General features: G+C 40.9%; 1 protein-coding gene across 1 annotated transcript; it reads left to right on the forward strand.

The window, feature by feature from the left end:
- The first annotated feature begins 41 nt into the window (after positions 1-41).
- Positions 42-22,769, forward strand: OGA (O-GlcNAcase). Its single transcript, XM_027648019.1, has 16 exons — positions 42-546; positions 4,167-4,218; positions 4,534-4,631; positions 5,830-5,960; positions 6,620-6,791; positions 7,781-7,879; positions 8,037-8,321; positions 8,855-9,013; positions 10,273-10,883; positions 11,253-11,427; positions 14,967-15,052; positions 15,921-16,025; positions 17,612-17,697; positions 18,626-18,818; positions 19,569-19,728; positions 20,488-22,769. The coding sequence occupies exons 1-16, from the start codon at positions 360-362 to the stop codon at positions 20,622-20,624; spliced, it is 2,736 nt and encodes a 911-aa protein (XP_027503820.1). The 5' UTR covers positions 42-359; the 3' UTR covers positions 20,625-22,769.
- The last annotated feature ends 188 nt before the right edge of the window (positions 22,770-22,957 follow it).

The raw sequence follows: 22,957 nt of genomic DNA on the forward strand, positions 1-22,957 counted from the left end.
CCCTCCCGCGCCTGCGCAGAGTACGTGCGACGCCCGCCCCGTTCTCTGAGGAGCCTCCTGCGTTCCAGCCTGTTGTTCCCGCTCCGCCGTCGCCGTCCCGGCCGCTCGCGCCCTTTCCCTCCCTTCCCGCCGAGTCGGGCGCTCCCCCGGGCCCTCGCGGCGGCCCCTCGGAGCGCGGCGGCTGCGGGCGAAGCGGCGCGGACCGGTTGGGGCCGGTTCCCCGCGCAGGCGCAGCGCCCCGTAAACAGGAAGCGGCGGCCCCGGAGCGGCGCAGACAAAGGGGCTGCGGAGCGGTACGGACGGGACCCGGTCGGCTCGGCCCGGCCCGGCGAGCGGCGGCGCTGGCGGCGGGCGGCAGGATGGTGCAGAAGGAGGGGCAGGCGGCGCTGGAGGAGCCGCAGGGCAGCCCCAACCCGGCCGGGGTGCCCGGCGCCTCCTTAGAGCCGCCGGGCGCCGCCGCGGGGCCCGTCCCGGGGGGCGAGGAAACCGACACCGAGACGGAGACAGCGCTGGGCTCCCGCCGCTTCCTCTGTGGCGTCGTCGAAGGTGGGAGTTCTGGGAGGGGGTGTCCCCTGGGTCACGGGGGCTATGGGAGGATTGGGGGGGGGGGGGTTTCGGTATCCGCAGGAGACCGGGGATGGGCTGGTCCCAGCTGGCGCTGCCGTCCCCGTCTCCTCCCCCGCCCGGAGGAGCCCGCTCGGCGGGGAGGTGCCGCGCCGTTCTTGGCCGGGGCTCCACCAGGGCGGGGAGGAGCCGCAGCTCCCGGGCGGGGCTTCTGCCCCTGGGGCTTGGACTGGAGCGGGGAGCGCCCTTCGACGGCAGCTATGCGGCGGGGCGAGCGCAGGCCCGGCTCCCAAGCGCGCCCATGATTCCTCAGAGAGGCTGAGGCAGTGCTATGTCTCGCCTGGTGGTACGTGAGTAAAGGAGATACGATCGAGAGAGAGAAAGCAGAGCTACCGCGCGATTATCCCGGTTGTACGTGCTCGGTCTGCGCGCCAGAAGCTCAGATTCAGTTTCCTGAGTAGGGAATATGTGATTCCACAGGCATGTGCTCTGTAATTAATATTAAATGCCCCTTGTTCTCCAAAGTGTTCTAGCTTATCATTTTAATTCGGCTGTGGGACAGTCCTCTGTCTTTTGACATAGTTGGCATCATTAAAAGGTTTAAATTGTTGCTGAAGCTGCAGAATAAAGTGACTTTTTTTGCATTTCTCACTAGTGACAGAACTTGTCTGCATTTCTGGCAGGTCGGTTAAGGTAGGTGGTTGAAAGCCAGCAAGAAAAATGGTTTATTCCCAGCATAATAGTTGGTTTGAAATCGTTCTGATTCCTGTGAGCTGTTACTGTTTCTGTACCTGTAATGACTTTCCAGTAGAAGAACAAAGTGATTAACAGATGAAATGGAGAGGGAAACAGGCAGTTTATCAAACTCAGTATCTGCATTGTTTTACAGAATGTCTTTTGTTTATATCTTAAAAAGAAAAGACCGTTTGGCTCCTGCAAATGTCTCTGTGTGAGGTGCATTAGGCCCAGTTAAGTATTTTTTAGCATCTACTAGGGCTTAGATACAGTCAGCGTGGAGAAAGATCTCTTTACTTTGCTAATAGCTTAAAATTCTGTGAAGATAGAAGCTTTGGAGACAGATGTCAGTGAAGAGAAACACAGGTTGTAACAGCATGTTTTCTCATATTCCTGCTGATACATGTGGAGCATGGATCACCTGTTCATCCAGGTTTATACTGGAACTACTGAGTATACCACAATCATTTTTCTGGTGGTGCTAGTTATGTGGTTGGTCACCTCTGCATATATTTTGTTGCAGGTGTTCTTGAGTTTACTGTGCATAAAACAAAGCAAGAAAATGGCCTCTGCCCAATGAAGCCATCAAACAGTGGTTAGGAGCTGCCAGTCTAATGATAATAAGTGTACAGGAAAAAAAGGCATAGGGGAGTGTTTAAAAAAAAAGGGCAGGCAAACAAAAAACCACCACGACAGAAAAACAAACCTGTGGTGAATGAGGTTAATGGTGGTGAGTGAAAACATCTGTCTCCTTAGTGACTCAGGGAATTATAAGGTTAAGAGTAAAACAGCAATTAACTTCAGAAGTATAGGTAAATACTTAAAACATAGGGCAGTGGTTAACACAGACTAGAGGGATGGTGAGATTAAAGCACTGAGGTGGAGAATTTGAATCTTTTGTAGAAAAGGCAGAGGAGAATTGGCCAAATACTGGTTGCACACTCTGAGAATGTGAAGAGTTTATGACAGATATCAAATTCACTGTTTTGCAGAGTAATAAGATCTAAGATTACTGAGTGCAAAGCTTTCATGCTCTGCCTCTAGGACGTCCTGGCTTTTAGTGATGAAGAATGTGGTAACTGGGACGAGGTATTTGGCATGATCTGTTGACTTTGTATCAACCTGACACACAGTCCTGATGGAGTAATACAAAACCAGGTCGTTTTTCAGTTGGACAGAAAGATCCAAGAGTCATCACCAGCTGGTGACAGTAGTAACCTAAGAAATGTGGAGACAGATGGAAAAGTATCACTTCAGATTAGCCTGTTCTCTTCAGCCTTATTTAATTAGTTTTTGTTAGCTGAATTTCCTTTTGTTATAGTAGGCTCTGCTCTGCTTCAGGCTTGTGGGTCTGAAAGAGAAGTGTATGTAAAGCAAAACTGTTCTGAATGAGTTATGAGATGTAGGTGGTATTCATTGGGTCCCACAGGTTTTTGTTCCTTTTGTGGGTTCTTGAGCTTCTTCAGGGCAGCATCAGTCAAAATGAGTAAACTGTGGTGAGAATGAGAAATTCATTCTGGGTTAAATAAACCTGCAGGTTTTCAGGCCTCACAACCACTCTCTTGTTGTTCCCCTGTTTAACTCCTCCATTTGCCACTGGGCAGTTGTGAGGAGCAGTAGTTGCTCAGCTTTGCCACGTTGTGGTGCCAGGCAGTCCGAGATGGCTCTTTGACAGACTAATTCTTAAACTTGAGCTGCTTAAAAGAGCATTGCACACTTAACATGTAATTGAGATACCTGTTAATATGTAGAAAATGCTTCGGTTGCATCAGTTTGGAGTTTTGAAAGGTGATAGGAGCGTGTTTTTGGCCTCAGTGAGACCAAATATTTACAGATTTAGAGCATTGAGTAGCTCTGGAAGTGAAGATACTGTCTGCCTTTTAACTGCTGTTCTGTGGGAACTTGTGAGCTTTGTGTATTAGGAACATCATTCACCATGGAGTGGCTATGCTGTTTGAAAATAAGAGCTTATTAAATTTCATGTTATTTTAGTCTTTGGTCTTTGCAAGGGCTGCCAAGCTGAAGCTTTGTTTTCAAGTGCCCACTTGTGGTTGAACTGTTTGCACATGGGTCTAAGTGGATTGGCTTGACTAAGAGTGCATTGAGGGTGCTTTTTTAATTGTTTCTAGAATGGGAGGATTAGATTTAAAACCAGAAGCAATTACAGTTTCTATGGAATTCCAAGACTTTCAGTACAATCTGTTCTAAAATCACTTGTGTAGAGGCTTTTATATATGATTATTCACAGACATAGTATTAACTTGTAAAATGTGGGAACTTTAAAGTAAGATACCAGCTTGCAAGTTAATTTTGACAAGGAGCCTATAAACTGAATAAAAGGAATGAAATCCTAAGCATTTTGTTGAGTCACTTGCACATTTTTTTTTTTAATTACACATCATCTCCCCCACTATGTGTTTATATACTCTGTGTATATGAATTCTTATCTGTGCCACCAGTTAAGCATTTTTGAGATACTAAATATTTTCAAGTGTCTTCAGTATTCACCTTACAATTAAATCTGTTTTGTAGGTGTCTGGAGTGATAGTTTAATTGGGTTATGACTGTTCGGTCTGCTGCTATAATAATGCTGACTTGACTTGTCAAGGGCATATGCTCAGGAACACAGGTTGTATTCTGAAAACTAATTGCTTCAGTGGCCAAAACTATGAGACCTTAGATCATAAGAAATGAAACAAGTTATAATTGCATTTTAAATTTAGATCAGTTTAGGTTATTACACTTCCCTGATGCTAACTAATTTTTTTTTTCCTTTCTGCTTTGGGAAGCTTTTTGATGAATGTAGCAGATGAGTTTCATGGAGCAGGCATAATCTAACTGGATAATTTTAATCTTGTTTCCCATAGGATTTTATGGAAGACCTTGGGTGATGGAGCAGAGGAAAGAACTTTTTAGAAGGCAAGTCATGCTTCCCCTTACTGCAGCACATTCCATTGCAATGAAATCATAATCTTCCACTTAAGCCTGGAAAGAATTATTGTTCTAACCTAGAGAAACTTTTTGCCTAATATCTGTATTCTTAGGGACTCATATTCACCTTTTTATCTTGCACGAACCGAATTCGTCCACTATAATTTGTGCTTAAAGTTATTGTGACTTAACAGTATAACACAGTGAAGAAAAAAATTAGATCAAGTAAAAGAATAAGATGAAGTGAAACTTAGAATTCCTGAATTTGTAGGCTATTTGAAGGCTTTTTTCCTGTGTTTGTAGACTTCAGAAGTGGGGACTGAATACATACCTGTATGCTCCAAAGGATGACTACAAGCACAGGATGTTTTGGCGAGAAATGTACTCTGTGGAGGAAGCAGGTAATTGCCTTTATTTCTCCTCTGTGTTTTCTATAAAGAGACTTTAGAATTAATTGGTTATTGCTATGTATACTTATGTGTGTATAATCACAGTAGCCATTCCCAAAAGTGACTGGAGACCTCTTTCTTAATAGTCTGCAGGTGTATTTTTTGCAGCTTTGGAACAAACATGGATTTACTTTTAACTATAACTGCAGATGATGTCTGAAATTGCTTTAAGGCTTTGTCTTACAAGATTTACTTTTTTTTTCAAGGGAAATTATTCCTCTGGCTCTTGAACATCTGCACCATATTTGAAGTAGAAATTATTTGCTTCAGAAAAAAGAAGAAAGATTGAGCAAATAGCATGTCCCTTTGTGTGATTCATTAAGCCCTTGTCTCAATGAAGAAAGCACCTATTAGAAAAACAACTCTTGACTAGTTAGTTAGAACATAAGACCTGTTCATGCTGATGTGAGGCTTTTTATCCACCTCTGGCATTTTTGGGATCTTTGATGTTTTATTAGACTGAAGGGATTGTAGTTTTCCTTGGGTGGGGGGAAAAATTATACTCTTGAAATGAAATAATCCTTCTTGGAGGCCACTTTGAATCAGTGCAGAAATATAATCTAAAGGTTACTGCAAGGTAATTGCCAATAGCAGCAAACATTGTTAAATATTCTAAAAATAATTCTTATCATTCATTGTATGGAAGATGAAATTTAAAGTTTGCTTCTTAAAGCAACTACTTGTGCACAGTGGTGTTAAAACCCATGTTTTCCATGTGCCTTAAGTTTCAGTGATATGAGTGGTACATGAACCCCTGTCACACAGGGTGATACTGCTGCACTGAATTGTCTGTTAGTATGTGTGGGGAAAGTGAGTAATAATTCCAGAACTGTTGGTGTGCATACTGTGGAAACAGACTGTACCTGTATTTGTCTCACAGTATGGAGATAAGAGAATTTTAAAAATATTTATGAAACTTTAACATGGAAAATAAGAATACAAGGACGGTTGTTGCATTCCTTTTGGCGCAATTTCTGAGAACTCTTGCAAATAATTTGGCGCTCCTTCCTGTGTTAATTTCAAGAAATTCCAGCAATTTTTAAAAAATTCTGATAGAAGAGGCTTCTGAACTTCATAATTTACTTAAAATGATGCCCAAGAATTTTTTTAATTGTTGAGTCCCTCTACAATATTTCAATTTGATTTCCAGAGCAGCTAATGACTCTGATATCAGCTGCACGAGAACACGAAATAGAGTTCATCTATGCAATTTCACCTGGACTTGACATCACTTTCTCCAATCCTAAAGAGGTATCCACATTGAAACGTAAGCTGGACCAGGTAAGTGTGACAAAAACAGCACAGTTGCAGCACTGCTTGGTTTGGAAACTCCAATACCTTGCTTACTCTTGCAGCTTTTCAGCACTAGTGTTACTTTTGGTGCCTCTGAACAATTCTGATGGATGTGTTTGGGTTGCATTGCAGAAGTGGCCAGCGATCACCTAGACTTTTAAAAAAGTCTCATCTTGTATGGGATTCTGAAGGCTATTTTTGTCTTCAGAGTATTCTGGAATCTTGAAGCCAAGATGCACTGCTAAAGCAAAAACTCTTCCCTGCAACAAACGCCTTTGCAGGCAGACCTGACATGCACATCTTCTTTGTTCTCTTAATTGACTCCTCTCCTTTGTCCAAGAGCTATTACAGAATTAGCTTTTTTCCCAGCTGTCTGTTCTGCGAGATCAGCTTTGGGTTGTTAAAACTGGAACAGATTGCAGGTCTTTAGAGGTCTAATCTTTGAGAGAAGCAGAGCTATGGGCCAGAGATAGGCATTCATTGTGAATAGAAACCTAAGTCTGTCTTGCCTCCACTGCCTTCTCTCCTCCATTCCTATAGCTTTCCCTTTAAGATTAAGATCAGATTTAAAAATTTTAGTTTGATTTTAAAAAGAAAATGAAAGTAATTTAACAAATTAAACCTTTTGTTCTTGTCTCTTGTATTAGGTTTCCCAGTTTGGCTGCAGATCTTTTGCACTGCTGTTTGATGATATCGATCATAACATGTGTGCAGCAGACAAAGAAGTTTTCAGTTCTTTTGCTCATGCTCAAGTCTCGATCACAAATGAAATTTATCAATATCTAGGAGAACCAGACACATTCCTTTTCTGTCCTACAGGTAAAATGAGAGGAATCATTTGGTTCAGCCTCAGTCTTATTGGTTGGAAAGCTGGTTTAGCATTTAATAACTGCCTTAAGGAGTATTTTGGGGTTCATTGAAGAAATTGACTTATAAAGAAAGGTTCGATTATTCAAATATATGCAAAGTTTTTACCAAATCTATGCAGCTATGAAAGGCTTAATGGCAAGCAAAGAAGGCAGCTTGATAGAATGGTTAAGGGAAGTTTTTTTGTTTTTTTTTTTACTTAAACCAGAATCTTTTTGCCTCTAGAATTGGCTGGCTGTTAATTTCTTAGAATTTTCTTAAAGTAGAGGTACAGTCTGTGCTCACTGCTGTCACTGGTTCCTATTTTTAATAAAATTACCCACTTCAGTAGTCACTGACTTGCTTTATTTGTTAAAAAATAAGATGACTTGCACTTGGGTCCAGTCATTGCTTTTTGAATTGCAAACTTCCTCTAATACCTTTGAGGTACTGGGGAGAAAATTACTGTGTTCAGAAGTGTGGATGGTTGCAAGGAAGATTCAATTCAGTAGCAACATTGTTATTGTTAATTAGTTTATCCCCTTACACTGTAGTAGTTTGGTCCTGTTGCAGACCTTCAGTTTAACTTTAAAGAGACATGTTCCGGTGTTAATATTTTTAGATATTTGCATTTCATAATCAATCTCGGGGTTTTCCAGTTCTCTTGCATATTGTCTGCTGTAACCTGGCCTTCTGTTTATGGACTTTATTAGTTTTTTCCTAATTTTGACATTTGAGCAATTTTAAATAAATTCTCTACCTTTTGTTTCTGGTCTTTATGTGAAGTATCATTTATAATGTCCTTTTTATTTATACTTTAGACTTTTGGGCCTTACCTGATTAATTTTATGGATGTTTCTCATTTCAAATGTTATTCACTCAATGTGCTTGTGGGACAGTTGGGTATGTTGTCACACATGTGCATCCTTCTAACAACAGTGACATTCTCTTTTCCTGTGCAGAGTACTGTGGAACTTTCTGTTATCCAAATGTTGCCCAATCACCTTATTTACGGACTGTAGGAGAAAAGCTGCTCCCTGGCATTGAGGTGTTATGGACAGGTAAAAATTGTTTGGTTTGATGGCTTGTTTCTCTTAATTCACTGTTGTTGTTAAAAAATTTTCTCATAAGTATTTAATAAAATAAACTTTCCAGCTACTTGTGGATTGAATCTTCGAGTAGATGCAAAGCCTGCTGATTATCCTGTTTCCCTCTTAGGTCCAAAAGTTGTATCCAAAGACATTCCAGTAGAGTCCATAGAAGAAGTTTCTAAGATCATCAGGAGAGCACCAGTTATCTGGGATAACATTCATGCTAATGATTATGATCAAAAGAGGCTTTTTCTTGGGCCTTACAAGGGTCGGTCAACTGAGCTCATCCCTCGACTAAAGGGAGTTCTGACCAATCCAAACTGTGAATTTGAAGCCAATTATGTTGCCATTCACACACTTGCAACCTGGTACAAGTCTAACATGAATGGAGTGAGAAAAGATGTGGTGATGAGTAAGTATGCATAAATGTTTGCTGCATCTGTGCTTAACCATATGAATCATACTGGGTTTTGGTGTTTCTAATGATTCTATCCTTTCTTCACCAACTTTTTCTTCTTATGATCACCTAGCCTTTTCTGTCCCATAAGTAAATGTCAGTTGCCTGAAAGGTAATGAGCATTGAGCTTCCTTTATTGACTTCCTGGCACATATCTGTAGCACATATTATCAGAGTATTTCTTAGCCTTGAGAGGTATGTATGGTTGTGTAATTAACACTCTCAGCAAGGAGTTTTAATGCCCACATTTGACGTGTGTCCATAGATATGATGTCATTGGAATAGGAGCAGTTCAGATCAAAAGAAACCTTGAATGCCAGAGTGTCTGGTTTCTGCACGCTGTTTCTGTGTCAACATTGACGGTCACCATTGTGCTTCTTTGTGAAGAAGGCCTGGCAGAGTTATTGAATGCCTTGTCTAACATAACTTCTATATTTTTATTATTTTAAATTAAACTTGCGTGATAACTTTTTAAAATTTGTCTCTAGCTGATACTGAAGACAGCACCGTTTCGATCCAGATTAAGTTGGAAAACGAGGGGAGCGATGAAGATATTGAAACGGATGTTCTCTACAGCCCACAAATGGCCCTGAAATTGGCCTTAACAGAATGGTTGCAGGAATTTGGGGTACCTCAGCAATACAGCAGTGAGTATGATTTGGTATCATTCTGGGGTTGATAAAAAAATGGGGTTAGATGTTCAGTACTTGCATTTAAATTAAAAGTATTTTATAGATCCAGGCAATTCACATACTTTTCAGCTGGAAATATTTTCTACCTTAGTAATTGGGGAAACCTTAATAAAAAAGTAAGAATGCTTGATGTTCAGCACCTGTAGCACTCTAACTGATCAACAGAAACAACCTTGATGCATGATCCCTTGGCACTTCTGATGAAAGACAGGAAAGAGTCTGGATCTTGCTAGTCCTGCTTGTTACTACACTTCCATGGAATCTGAGAGAATAGGAAGTATAGCGGTTTTTTTGGAGTTACTGTTAGATTATTATCAACAGTAGTTCTGGTCCTGAATAGTTCATGTTTTTCCAGTTGTTTTAAGACAGTTCTATTTTTCTGCGTTTCTGCCTACAGAAACCAGCTGGGTTCCTTCCAGCATTGTACACCTTTCTTGTAGCAATGGGAGCTTGGGACCTGAGATAAAATCTGTTTCTCTCAAATGTGGGTTTCAGCTGGTCAGAGTGGAATGGAAGAGCCTGTCTCCCAACTCTGCTCTAGGGCATTTATTCTTTTCAACTGCTGTAGAGTTTTGTGTCTTTCTAAAACTCAATTACAGCAGAAACACTGGCTGAGGAATAGTAATTAAGATGTCATCTTCCTCCATTTTCACAGAACAGTGTAAGTTGGAAGGGACCTCTTGAAATCTAATCTTGAGATATATCTTGAGTCTAACCACCTTGCTCAAGCAGGGTGAGTTAGAACAGGTTGTTCAAGACTGTGTCCAGTCAGGTTTTGAATTCAGTTTTCCCTACGTTAAAAACATTTTTTAAAATGTTTAAGCATAGTCCTTTAACTTTGAAGTGTTCTTTATATCCAAAGGCAACTTTAACAAGTCAGTTGATGCAGAGGGAAAAGTGTTGACTTTAAGAGCTTTTTATTCTGGTGACATAGTCAGAAATGCTGCTGGTACCGCATAAATAAAATATTAATTAATTTTCCTAACTTCCCCCTATCCTATCTTTGCTTACCAGTTATGTACAAGGGAAACTTGCAAAAACCAAAACCAGTAGTTAGAATTACAGTGACAGAAGTGAACAGGCAAAATACCAACAGGAAGCTGTGCTGATTGGATGCTGCATTTATAAAATCACCTGTGATTTCTAGAAGTTGCCGATTTGAATGTTAGTTGACAGATATTGAGAACTCTAAACTTATTTCTTCTTATTCTCAGGTAGGCAAGTGGCCCACAGTGGTGCTAAAACCTCTGTAGGGGATGTAGGGCCACTGGTGGCACCGTCCTCTTTAAATGCAGCAACAGTGGTTACCACGGTGTACCAGGAACCCATCATGAGTCAGGGCGCAGCGCTGAGCAGCGAGTCACCGGCCTTGGTCAAAGAGGAGGAGAAGAAGCAATCTGATGAGGAACCAATGGACATGGTGGTGGAAAAACAAGATGACTCAGACAAGAATGCTAACCAGATACTGACAGATATTGCCGAAGCCAAGATGGCAGAGGAGCTGAAGCCAATGGATACGGATAAGGAGAGTATAGTTGAGTCAAAGTCTCCAGAGATGTCCATGCAGGAAGACTCTGGTAGTGACATTGCACCTATGCAGACTGATGAGCAAATTAACAAAGAACATTTTGTGCCTGGGCCGAATGAAAAGCCTCTTTACACAGTAGAACCAGTGACTTTAGAGGACTTGCAGCTTCTTGCTGACTTGTTTTACCTTCCTTATGAACATGGGCCCAAAGGTGCACAGATGCTGAGGGAATTCCAGTGGCTCAGAGCAAATAGCAGTGTTGTCAGTGTTAATTGCAAAGGAAAGGATGCTGAAAAAGTAAGTGTGAATCCTGTTTCTGTCCTTCTAAATGAAAATCTTGAGCAATTTTATTTGTTGTCTGTAATAGAGACTGATGTTCTAATTCCTAGGACCTGAAGGGTCACAGTAATTTTCATTCCTCCAGTGGAATCTACTGTTTTAAGCCTGTAGTGCCATGTTGCTGTGAAGGCAGTCTGGTGTCTGCATTTGACCAATGTTCCCTGTACTGGCCTCATTTTAACAGCCACAGAGGATATCTGTGAGTCACGTGTGGTGTGGTAGTCAATGCTAGTAAAATGAAGTAATGAATTATGTAGTCTTCCTCCATATTTAGAGTACCACTCCTCCCTAGAAGCCTGTGTTTGATCCTGTGGATCTTTTTCATAGATAGAAGAATGGCGTAACCGAGCAGCCAAGTTTGAAGAGATGTGCAGCTTGGTGATGGGGATGTTCACTCGCCTCTCCAATTGTGCCAACAGGACAATCCTTTATGACATGTACTCCTACGTCTGGGATATCAAGAGTATTATGTCAATGGTGAAATCTTTTGTGCAGTGGTTAGGTAGGTGCATTGGGAGCCATTATAATCCCAGATAGCATATTTTTTTATGTGTGTTTTTAATTAGCCCACGGGGAAAACTGAAGTATTAGGCAAATGTGCTTTCATGGATGGGGGTCTGGTTTGACCCTGTTTTAAAGGTTTTCCTGTCTTGCTATTTGAAGCAATGCTTGCAGTGAGTTTGCTTTGCTATTATAAGCGAAGTCTGCTGGATGGTTAAGATTGGAGACCTTGATTTTCTTCTTGGGCTAATGAAACTTGAATCTCATCTGACACGTAAGTGTTGACTTTAACTTACTCTTGACTGAATGCACACTGGACTATGCCATTAACTCCTTGGATACCCCGCTGTATGATTGGAAATGACACTACGAAATGTGACCACATCAGCCATCTGCTGTTTGCTCTGTCTTGATAACATTATTGCTGTCTTCAACAGACCTTTGTGGGCTTGGCCATGAGGAAGCTGATCCTCCCAGCCCTGTGCGCATGCGAGCTTTAGCATAAGGCTATTCTGGTGCAAAATAAGTTCTTTTAAACACTTTCCAAATTACTGATTTTTTTTTTTAATTTTTTTTTTTTTTTTTAGTAATGGGTGGAAATTGTGGAGCTCTCTAGACAGATTTAGTCTGAGACTTAAAATGATCTTGAAACAGGTTTTCCTTTTCTTTTTTCTTTTCTTCTTTTTTTTTTTTTTTTTTCATGTGTGGCTCTTTCTTGTTTGTTTGTTTTGTTTTTTTTCCTGAAAGATTTTTGGGGGATCCTAAGTTGGCAGATAGCACCAGCATGGCCTGGGTAATTCTAGTGACCTCATTTCACTTTCAGGTTTCAATACAACTGTAAGGAATATGCTGTGGAGTTTCTTGACATACACAGCAGACAGCAAAGCTGATGGTAGTAAGTCACACTTTCTGTAACTGTCACAAACCTCACAGTGGTTGACCATTACACAACCTTGGTCTAGTCCTAGTGTTTGGATTGTCTTTAAATTATATTCTTAAACACTGGCAGATTTAAGCAGGGACAGAGAAGACCTGTTAAATCATCAAGTCAGTCCATGCCCAACAACTTACTGTGTTTTGTGCTTATTAAATATCTGATCCCAATATGTATAGTTGAAAAAGAAGAAGTTAAGAAGAGAGCTTTTAAGACTACCTTCTGCAAATTACAGAGAAGAAGACTAGCGTGGGTGGAGAACTCAGCAGCATTGTAGTATGTTAATGTTTCTCTAACAACCTCATGCTGTTTAAAAACTTTAGTTTGTGAATTTTAAGTGTAACACAACTCCCCCAACTTTACTATTCTTGCTGTATGTTGACCTTTAGCTAGACAGAATGCTCTCTTCTTGATAACTTAATCAGCTTAAAACTCCAGGCCAAAGCTCTATAAAGGGAACAGTGATTCTTGTAATCTCTGAATGTTTAGGACCCAAGTTAAGACTGCATTTCAGAAGTATCAGACTACCTACTGATTTCATCTGAAGTTGTCTTCAGTTTTCAATGTCCATGTAAAGTTGGGTTCAAGTCTCTAAATGGATCAAATATTTGGAATAGTTTACAGTAGAAACCAACTCTAATACAAGCTCTGTTAACTTTGGCACTGTTCTTTTCCAGTACTCACACTATTATTAGATAGTTGAAAAATTCAGGATTTTTCACATGTACAGATTAATACTCTTATGCTAACAGTGCTTCTGTGAGAGGCCATTTTTGTCTTCAGCTTATGTTTTTATCACTAATGTAAATACATACAGAGCAAAGGTCTGTGATAAAATAGATCATTATATAAAGTCAAGTACACTACAAATAGAAACAAGTTAGTTTTCACAACGGTGTGCTCAATGGTCCACTGGATGTTCGCTTTCTTCACCACTCCTCTCAAGTCCAGCTAGCATTCAGTCCCTTAAATTAGTGTGGCTGTACAGTACTATGGATTACTAATGACTTCTATTGTCTTCTTCCCCATTGTGTACAGATGGGAGAATCCTCAGCACAAGTTTCTACTGCTATTGGATGGACAGCGCCAGATGTTCACAGCGCGTCGTCATTAATTAATTAAAATGGAAAGGTTTTGTCTGTGAGGCAGCTCAGATAGATTAGATGTGCAACAGGCATGAACTGAAGTCACATTTGCGCAGCGACTAAGGCATTAACTATGTTTTTCATTTATACAGCTCTTCATTCACGCAGCTCTTTACTGTAATAATTGGAAGTGCTAGTTAAGTTGTAGTCTCAAAGGAGAGACAGATACTGTCTTCCAAGTCATTGACTAAATCTCCTTGTGAAGGATATTTTCTTATGTGAGAATTCTAAAATGTGGGAGCAAACCAAATTTGAATTCTGGTGCTTGGATTGTTTCTGAAATTTACCGTACTTAGGGTAGTTTTTATTTAACCTATTTTCCTAAACTCTCATAAATGTCAAACTTGGCACACTTTGGGACTCTCTGACTAGCACAACATACTTGTGTGTACTGATCTGAGACTGTTACTTGAACAGGAGGTAGATTGCTGTCCACAAAAGGAAAAGAATGTTTGCGCTGCTCATCTTGTCAGAAAACTAGGCGGGTAATTGAGATCTCCAGATACCACTTGCTTTTCTTCTCTCTCCAGAGCTGTCATTTGTGTTAGTTGGTGAAGGCTGCAGTGCTGTGCTGGCGGAACAGTGTTAAAATTCAAACAGCCAATGGAAAATCCTTTTCTAAAGCAAGTGCAAACTAAAGCTGAGCACTGCAGTGGGCCTGCTGTGGCTGGTTGAGCAGCAAGGTCCCTGGTGCGTCCGATACGCTTGTGGAGGTAAAAAATCAAGACATTAAAAAACAAAGCTAGTAGTGGCCAACAGGGTGTACTAGTTAAATTGTGAGTTTATTCCAGTTAACACTGCTTAGCTTTTTAACATGCCAGCAGCACTGTGACAATACCGCCTGGATTATATAAATCTGCGTAGTCTCTTGCAAGAGTGCAGTTTCGTACAACTGTCCTGGCTGCCTGAACTGGTCCAGACTGTTTGAATATATTGCCAGTCCTAGTTTTCTGACAAGATTAGAAACAATAAGTACTAAAATGTGACTTCAGAAAGATCCTTTTTTTTTTTTCAAGGGGCTGTGATAATGGCATTTGTTTGATCTAAAATTTATGGTAGTAGCTATTGAGCCACATAGCTTCCAAGATGTCATCTTTTCATAGATTAAATAAGTGCACAAACATGCAAAAAAAAGAAAGGTACGGAACGTCTGGGAAGTTTACACAGTTGTGCCTGGCACCGTTCTTGTGCCTCCTGGTCTAGAATGAAGCGTGTAACTGAATCGCCTCACCTGTTCTTAGACCTGGCTGTTATAGGTAACCAAAAATTTGAAATACTGCAGCTAGTGCGCAAGCACAAAGTCTTTGTAAGTCATACATTATTACAGCCCTCCCCCAAGCCCTGGTTTCTAGCTCAGTTAGAGAGCTTTTTTCACAAGTGTATGTTAGCTTTTTGGACATGTAAGACACCCAGGAAATCCCCCTTCTCGTAACATTCTCCGCTTGGATCTGATCTCAACAGGGTGTCGTAGTCAATCTTCAGCACAGTTCTTAAGTGGAGACCAAGAACCCTGGGCCTTTAGAGGTGGTCTAGCAGGAGAGTTCCAGGTATCAATATGACTTCACAACTGAATGACATTTTCTTTGTTTTATGAGAAACCTTTTGTTGCACATCAGAGGTCTGGAAGGATTGGTCTGCCGAAGGCTTTCTGGTCCAAAGCCCATTAGCCTTACAGCTTGGTTTAAAATAATTTTCCTCCCCTTTCTACAGTAATTTCTCAAGGAGATGCTGCCTGTCCCACGCGCATGCGAAGCGCAGCGGCTTTAGTTGTACATTTCACATTGTTTCTTTGCAGGTCGCACAGCATTTTTATCTGCGCCCGCAATTGCACAATGCGCGCATGCTTGTCTGCCGATGGGAATTCCATGAGCAAAAAGGGAGAGTCATCCAAATTTTGGTTCCTCTGTAAATAATGCTGTAACGCGCTCTGTTGCGAGGAATTCAATTGGCAAATGTTCTTAAATCGCTGTTTATACCATGTTCAGATTTGTTCATGGATTTTTCTGGCGCTATACTTTTCCCCCCTCACAGGTGCTCTGCGCGCAGCAAATTGAATCAGCGCATTGCTTTTGGGATAAAGCGTCTCCTCTGGCCAGTTAACCCTCTTCAGACCAAACCTTTCCTCCTGACATTCTATGTTCTTGTACAGAGACAGTGTAGATATGATTGGTAAAAAGTATTTTAAAGCAGTTAAGATTAACAGACTCTTAATGTGCTGTTTCAATTGCATATTTTAGAACACCAATTGGATATTTTCTATTCAAATAAGGTCTTTGCATTTGTAAAGCATACCAACCCCACCTTCTTCTGGGGTGCCTGCAAGTAGCAATTGTTAATTTGGGAGTCTGCAGTGCACACCCAAGAGTGATGGGTTTCGTTGTTCATACAATCATATTAAGTATTTTGTTTTCACAGCGCTTGCTGCCTATTGATGGAGCAAATGACCTCTTTTTTCAACCACCTCCATTAACACCCACTTCCAAAGTGTACACCATACGACCCTACTTTCCTAAAGATGAGGTAACTGCTTTTGATGCTTGTCATCACTGTTGGTAGTGATGCACTTCCTTTTGTGGCAACAGAGGTTACTGCTGAGTCCCTTCTTCCCCTAGTGAAGCAGATGTCCTGATATCTTGCGTGAGGCACAAATGCAAGCTCACAGGAAAACTAAGTGACTTGCCTGTGGTTCAGCAACATGCTGTGCAACAGTCAGTGTACACCCACATCCTGATTCCCAGCCTCTCACCTCCCCACCTTTTTAAATCTGTGACTGCCTTCCCTACTTATGAAGGGCAAGTGAAATTTTTTCACGGCTGATAGAGGAATTCTTGCAGCAGGGAGACATGCAGTGGATTAAACTTAGAGGGTGGGTATGTATACCTGTTCACTCAGTAATTATTGTGGCACTTGCTGGTGCTCACAGAGCTGTATAGGCAGAACGTTGATACTGTTAACTCAAAATTGAGCTGCAAAATGTGATCATGGTTCAGCTGTTCTTACAATTTTAGGTACAGTTGTAAACTTTTTGGTCTGATTTTGAAAGAATTGTTGTCAAATCTTCTTTGGAGTGTTTGATACTTTAAAATCAGGACTTTTTTATTACTCATTATTGATTAGCGCTTTTTTCCTTTTCTTGTTCTTTTTTTTCTGAACAAATCCGTAGTGTAGTTTCATTTCCATTGGCTTAGCAAACTTGAAACTGATGTATCAACCAATGGTTAGCTAACACTCTTTATGGATCCAATTTATACAATGTCAGGATTAATGCAGCTTGAACTCTTGCATTTGTAGGTACATTGAGATGAAACATGAGTATTTAAGTTGTTTGCAGTAGTTCAAATGAGTCCTGACTTTGAAGCCAGTCAGGCAGGGCTGGCACATGAAGACTCTTTTACCTGCCACTTTTAGGGTAGTTCTGTCCTGTGCTGTTCTCAGGAGCAGTGAAGCAACCTTTTCCATACCTTAGTGCAGGACTGTAGCTAAACTGATTTGTTCCTTTGTAGACAATGGAATCGATATTTCTAAACCACCTTAGCAATTGGGGGTGCAGCTAAGCATGCAGTCATAAACAGTATTTCTTCTGAGGAGTTACTTTTTAATGAAAGGACAGAGAAGTGTCAAATGAAAAGCCTTTTTGTTAAAAAAAAAAAAAAAAAAAGGAGGGTGTGTAAAGTTTCTTATTTAAAGTGTGACTGATACAAGTTTACTCTGAGATTCTGATGAAAGCCTTTTAACATACAGGGTGTGTCTGTTCTTCCCGGGGTTATATTGCTGTGCTGGGACACTGGAGGTTTTGTAAAGGGACACTGTATCAAGGATGTTGATCTTTACCCTCTCGTTTAATCTTGTGCTGTTACAACTGCAGGAGGTTGACCTCCAGCCTTTCCTTCCAAGCCGTTCAACTTAACCACAATGTTTTGAAGGCAACTTTTGAGTTATTTTCGGGGAGAAGATAGATTATTTCTCATAGATGCATACTTTTGATCTGTGCTGACTTAAAGGTCTCTCAGTACTAGGTTACAGTGTGGCTGTTAATGACAATGCTCTGAAACAAAGTTGTTAGCTTTTGGATGTGATTGATGAGTTGAAATCTTTTCTCCTCTTAGGCGTCTGTATATAAGATCTGCAGAGAAATGTATGCTGATGGAGCTGATCAACCCTTCCATAGTTTACCAGATTTAATTGGAGACAAGTACGTATTAGGAACAAATGACCTACAGAGGTGGTTCTGAAGGATAAAGTTCTGACACTGTATTTAATTTGAATTTTTAAAAGTGTGTGTGGGAGGAATGCAAAGAACATTTGAGATATATATATATAAAACAAATAAAATTTACCCTCAGGACATTGGGGTTTGGGTTTCTTAAAGATGCCATTGACAGTTATGTCTCAGTTCATGTGCTGGTCACCTACTGTGAGGTGCTAGAAAATAGACTTAGCTGAAGCCTCTGTATTATGAAACCTGTGCATCATAGTACCTTATTTCAGATAGTGTGAAAGTATATCATGGGAGTGTCCATAGTCTGTAGTTACCCTCTGGTATTTTTTCCAATCTTTTGTAGTTCTGAAGATAATTGAGGGGTTTTTGAGGACCAGTCTCCCAGCCGAGTACCTCCAGTTTTTCTGAAGTACATGTACAAACTTTTAAAAAGGATAGGCAGTGACAGATGAATTTAAAAAAAAAAAAAAAAGGGCATTAAATCTGAGCTGTAAAATGAGCTACTTTAAGGATTTTTTTTTTGTCTTGAGTGTTTAATAGAATTTTATAGAGTCTGCTCTGAGTGACAGGAAGGCAGTTAAGGAAGGGTGTGTAACTGGTATCAAAAAATACTCAAAGGAGAATGTGGAAGAACAAGGAAGTAATGGCAGCAGAGCAACTGAGGGCAAAAGGATAAGAGCAGTGTATATAGAATTAAATTTTGGGATCCTGAGGTGCAGATGTTGCTTGTAGCTGAGTTTTGGCAGCTGATCGGTCAATTAATGCTTTGTAGGAAGTAATTCCATGAGTGGAGGACTCTGTCACTTCTTTGGTTGACCCCAGAGTCTTCTCCAGCGTACCTGAAGGGCATACTTTATCAAAGTGACCTTTTGACTGAATTTGGACCTTTTTTTTCCTGCAGGTTAGTAGGAGGTCTGCTCACCCTCAGCCTGGATTACTGCTTTGTCTTAGAAGATGAGGATGGCATATGTGGCTATGCTTTGGGGACAGTTGATGTGACTCCCTTCATTAAAAAATGCAAAATGTCTTGGATCCCTTTCATGCAAGAAAAATACACGAAACCAAATAGTGACAAGGAGCTGTCTGAGGCAGAGGTTGGTATAACCCATGAGGTCAGAACTGTTTGCTGAAGTCTTTCTAAAGTGGGTCTTTTTATCTTACATTTTGAGCTCACAATGAAGCTCAGTTTTTGTACCTTTCTGAAGACTTTGACCCTGGTATCTGATGTATTAGAAGATAACAGTAAAATTGTTCATTGCCAGTCAGATACAGCTGTGTTTTCTAATACACCCATGAACTGTACTTTAGTAGTAATCAATGCAGTAAATATAAGGCAACTTAATCTAGAGAAAATTACATTTTGAAAATAAAGGATTGCTTTTGATCTGTTCCACTGCTAAATGCAGTATTAATTTCTCCATGCTACAGGTAGGGCACTAGTAGTCACATCAGTTTAAGTTTGGAAAACAAATTCAAGAGCGCTTGCTTTTGGTGTGAAAATCTGTGACTGCTTGTGGAAAAATAAAAGAAACAAAAAGGAATGTCTGTGCACAAACTGTTGGTTATGGATTGGCTGGTATTTTTTTCACTTGAAGTGTGGGTCACTGAGAAGGAGCTTTGCATGCCTCTTTTGACACTCTGAGAAGCTTTTCTAACCTGACTTTTTATTTGGAGTACAGACAGCAGTTGAGCAGGTAAAGAACTAAGTGGCCATCAGAGGTGTAGGCAGGAAAGCCTGCTGGTTTGGAGGTATGCTCCATGAGCAAAGCAGTCTCCCTGATAAAGATGAATGAAAATTAAAAGCTGAATAATGAGTAAATACCTATTTTCCATACTCCTTTCAGAAAATAATGCTGAGCTTCCATGAAGAACAAGAGGTATTGCCAGAATCGTTCCTTGCCAACTTCCCATCATTGATAAAGATTGATATCCACAAAAAAGTGACCGATCCAAGTGTGGCCAAAAGTATGATGGCCTGCCTGCTCTCTTCTCTAAAGGCTAATGGTAAGTTTCTTGCACTCAGAATTCCTTGTTTCCTAACTACGTGTCAGTTCTAGGATGCAAGGCAAACTTGGGAGGGTTATGTGATCATACTGTATTTGCATGTCAGCCTGAGATGCTTGATTCCTGCCATAGCTGACACTAGATTTGGGTAAATAATTACAAAAGCATTCAGATAGCTGACTTTTGCTGCTGTCTTGGTAAAAGTTAGCTTTTCACTTCAGTCATTACCCTGCAAATTAGAAAACAGGCAGAACTGAGGGAGCAATTTGGCGATGAGAGCATGCATTTTTACATCTTGAACAGGGCACAAACGTTTATATTTTCCCTGCTGGCATTGGTAATGATGCTTTTTTCCACATGCAGCAGTGTGCACTGGTGGGTAATTACCAAACCCTTCAGTGTGGGAAGTGCTTGGCTGCCTGCCTTACTGCACACCCGGCATTCACAGTTCCTTTGCGCCGCTTGGTGCCCTCTTGTAATGCTGTATTTTGGAGCCAGTGTTGGCGTTTCAGGGTGTTTGTATGTGCAATGGAAGGTGTGCAGAGGGTTTGTTCAGACTGATGTCTGCAGTGCACAGTCCCTTTAGGGGATGGTCAGCTATGTTGCCATAGATCTGGACTCTTAGCCACTATGCTCCATGTGGAGTTGGATCACTCATTTAAATGTTAAAACAGATGGGAACTCTAGTAATATTTGATGTCTGTGCTTTTTACGGCAACTCTTCTCCTACAGCGTTTTGTTTCTTTCTTCCTTCTTCAGGCTCCCGTGGGGCTTTTTGTGAAGTGAGACCAGATGATAAAAGAATCCTGGAATTTTACAGCAAGCTGGGTTGTTTTGAAATTGCTAAAATGGAAGGATTTCCAAAGGATGTTGTTATCCTTGGAAGAAGCCTGTGACGTGCTTGACAGCGAACTGTTCCAGTACTGTAGACCCATAACAGCTGGGCGGGTAGTGGTGGGGATCTTCCTATGGTCTAGCTGCACAAAGCCAGCAATAAGCCAGCTTGGTAGAAAGGGCTGTGCGAAAATCACCCATCACACATTCAGACTGTAATTTGTTGGAAGGGGATAATGCTGCTGAAAACACTGTTTTAACAAAGAGAAACCTTGTCCTCTCCTGGTCCTGTGTGAAGTGCCAAGGAATCTTGCATGGGCTATAGCTCCTTGGAGGAATCCCTCTCAATCGGTGCTGTGGTTGACTACAGTTCTCTGCATTCATGTGTCAACAGAAAAGTGGTCTCTGGCAGAAGTACCTATAAAGATGTGGGTTTTTTTCTCTGTCATAGAGCAGGATGTGCAACTGGAAGTTGCAGAAATGAGAGGGATTGCTTGTGTCAATCAGCAATTTTAAAGATAAGTAGTTACAGTTCTATTTTTTACTACCTTTGCGCTTGTTGATAAAGCAATGACCCGTTGTCACTTCTAATGACCATTGGTTCAAGCTTTGTGTTTTGTTAGGGACAAATGTGCAGTGGTCTGTGGCAGAAGTCACTTAATGACAAACTTGTAAATTTCAGTGTATATAAACTTAGCTGTATGCTGACTAACTTTTTGTTTACCAGTTTTTGTAACTTTTTCTTTCGAAAAGTGAAATGGTATAGGTCCAAGATGGCACTTTTGAATAACCTAAAACCACAATCGAGAACAAGTCTGTCCTCAGCACTGACCTTTCTTATTGTGCCTCATATCCAGGGCTAGGAACTGACCATCTTGGGAAAGGGGAGCAGATCCCAACCAACCCTTCCTTCAGATAGCAGTTTGTCGCTACTTGAGTGTATCATTCTCCTGGGACTGAAACAGCAATTCACAGGGTGCTCTGCTGAACCTGTTAATTTTGGTAATGTTCACAAGGGATTGTGGATGAAAGATGGTGAGAGGGAGAGAGCTGGCCCACAACTGGGATTTGTCCTTGAAACACTCACCATGTTTCAAAGCCTGTTCATACTAGTTTGATTAAATCAGGGTCTTCAAGTCCTGCACATTTGTATCAAATAACTTTTCTACAAGAAATGCCACAATAAGCACATTTTTACACATTATTTAAATGGTTACCTACTTTTAAATGTTCCAGAAGTTTAATGTTTTTACCCAGGGTGGACATACTTGGTTATGGGATGGAACCCGTGTAGTATGGGACCCGGTAGTCAGGTAGTTGCATCATTTATGAAAATGGTATTTCACAGAAGTCCCAGTGTCCCAGACAGGTGATTGGCCAGTGGTATGCACCTTGCAGTACCTTGCTTTCACCTGCTGCCATCAGCCGTCTAGATCTTCTGTTAAAATTTTCCTGGGTTTTTTTCAGTGGTGCACAAAGGAAATTCAGTTCCTCTTAAAAGCCTCCAGCTGCATAGAAGTTGTTATGCAACCTGTAATGAATGGCATTAAGACTGCAGTGATGCTGTCTGTGACCTGTAGGGAGATGCTGCATTTGGCCTTCTGGTGCAGTCACGTGCAGGATGTCTCTTTTTTTTTTTTTTTTTTTTCCTTTGCAGAATGTGAATGATTTTTAATGCGGTAGTGAAGTATTTAAGTTGAAACAAGGTCATTTCATTTTTAGAGAGAGGTACGGGGTTGTGCTGTGGGATTTCATGTAAGTCAGAGCTGAATGCCACTAGTTTTTATACAGCTTTGAGTGCATGTTGAGTAGCTGATACCTTGATTTACCAGATGGGAGAATTTTGTTTCTTCATGGATGCCAGAGTCAACTTATTTTATCTGGATGCATAACATTACAGTATAGGATGCTTGTGGCCTTATTTCTTGGCTTTTAAGGAGTTGCCACATTTTCTCTTCCTATGAATTTGTTATTATTATAGAAGTTAATTGTCTAAGCCTATGGAATGTCAGGCCAATACCATCATTCTAGAATTGTAAAGTGATATGTTGACATATCTTTCATGGTTATGAATTTTCATTAAGGTTGGAATGCCACTTTCATTAATCTGTTTTAGATCAACAGTATCTGTAGCAGAAGACCTGTAAAACTGTATTTGAAGACCATGCGAGAAATAGAATAAAAATTGAGAAGTGAATGTAAATAAATGTGTGGGTTTTGTGTGAGGTTCCAGAACCAGAAATGGTTCAGCAACATATGTTACATCACGCCGTAAGTGTTGGGTGCCCGTGGAATCAGATGTCAGTCTTGTCTCTGGTTTTGGTGGCAGCAGTGTGTTGCCTGCTAGACACTTACTGTGTTGATGTCTGTCAGAAGCAGGTATTCTGTGACCCTT

This window comes from Corapipo altera, unplaced genomic scaffold (genome assembly GCF_003945725.1).
Source record: "Corapipo altera isolate COAL_440 unplaced genomic scaffold, ASM394572v1 56, whole genome shotgun sequence".
Taxonomy (NCBI): Eukaryota; Metazoa; Chordata; class Aves; order Passeriformes; family Pipridae; genus Corapipo; species Corapipo altera.

Bases quoted from the DNA above. Each gene is read 5' to 3' on its own strand.
- OGA (XM_027648019.1), top strand. From the start codon at position 360: ATGGTGCAGAAGGAGGGGCAGGCGGCGCTGGAGGAGCCGCAGGGCAGC. The intron at 5,961-6,619 runs GTAAGTGTGACA...CTCTTGTATTAG, and splicing joins TGAAACGTAAGCTGGACCAG to GTTTCCCAGTTTGGCTGCAG. The intron at 15,053-15,920 runs GTATCAATATGA...TTGTTTTCACAG, and splicing joins GTCTAGCAGGAGAGTTCCAG to CGCTTGCTGCCTATTGATGG.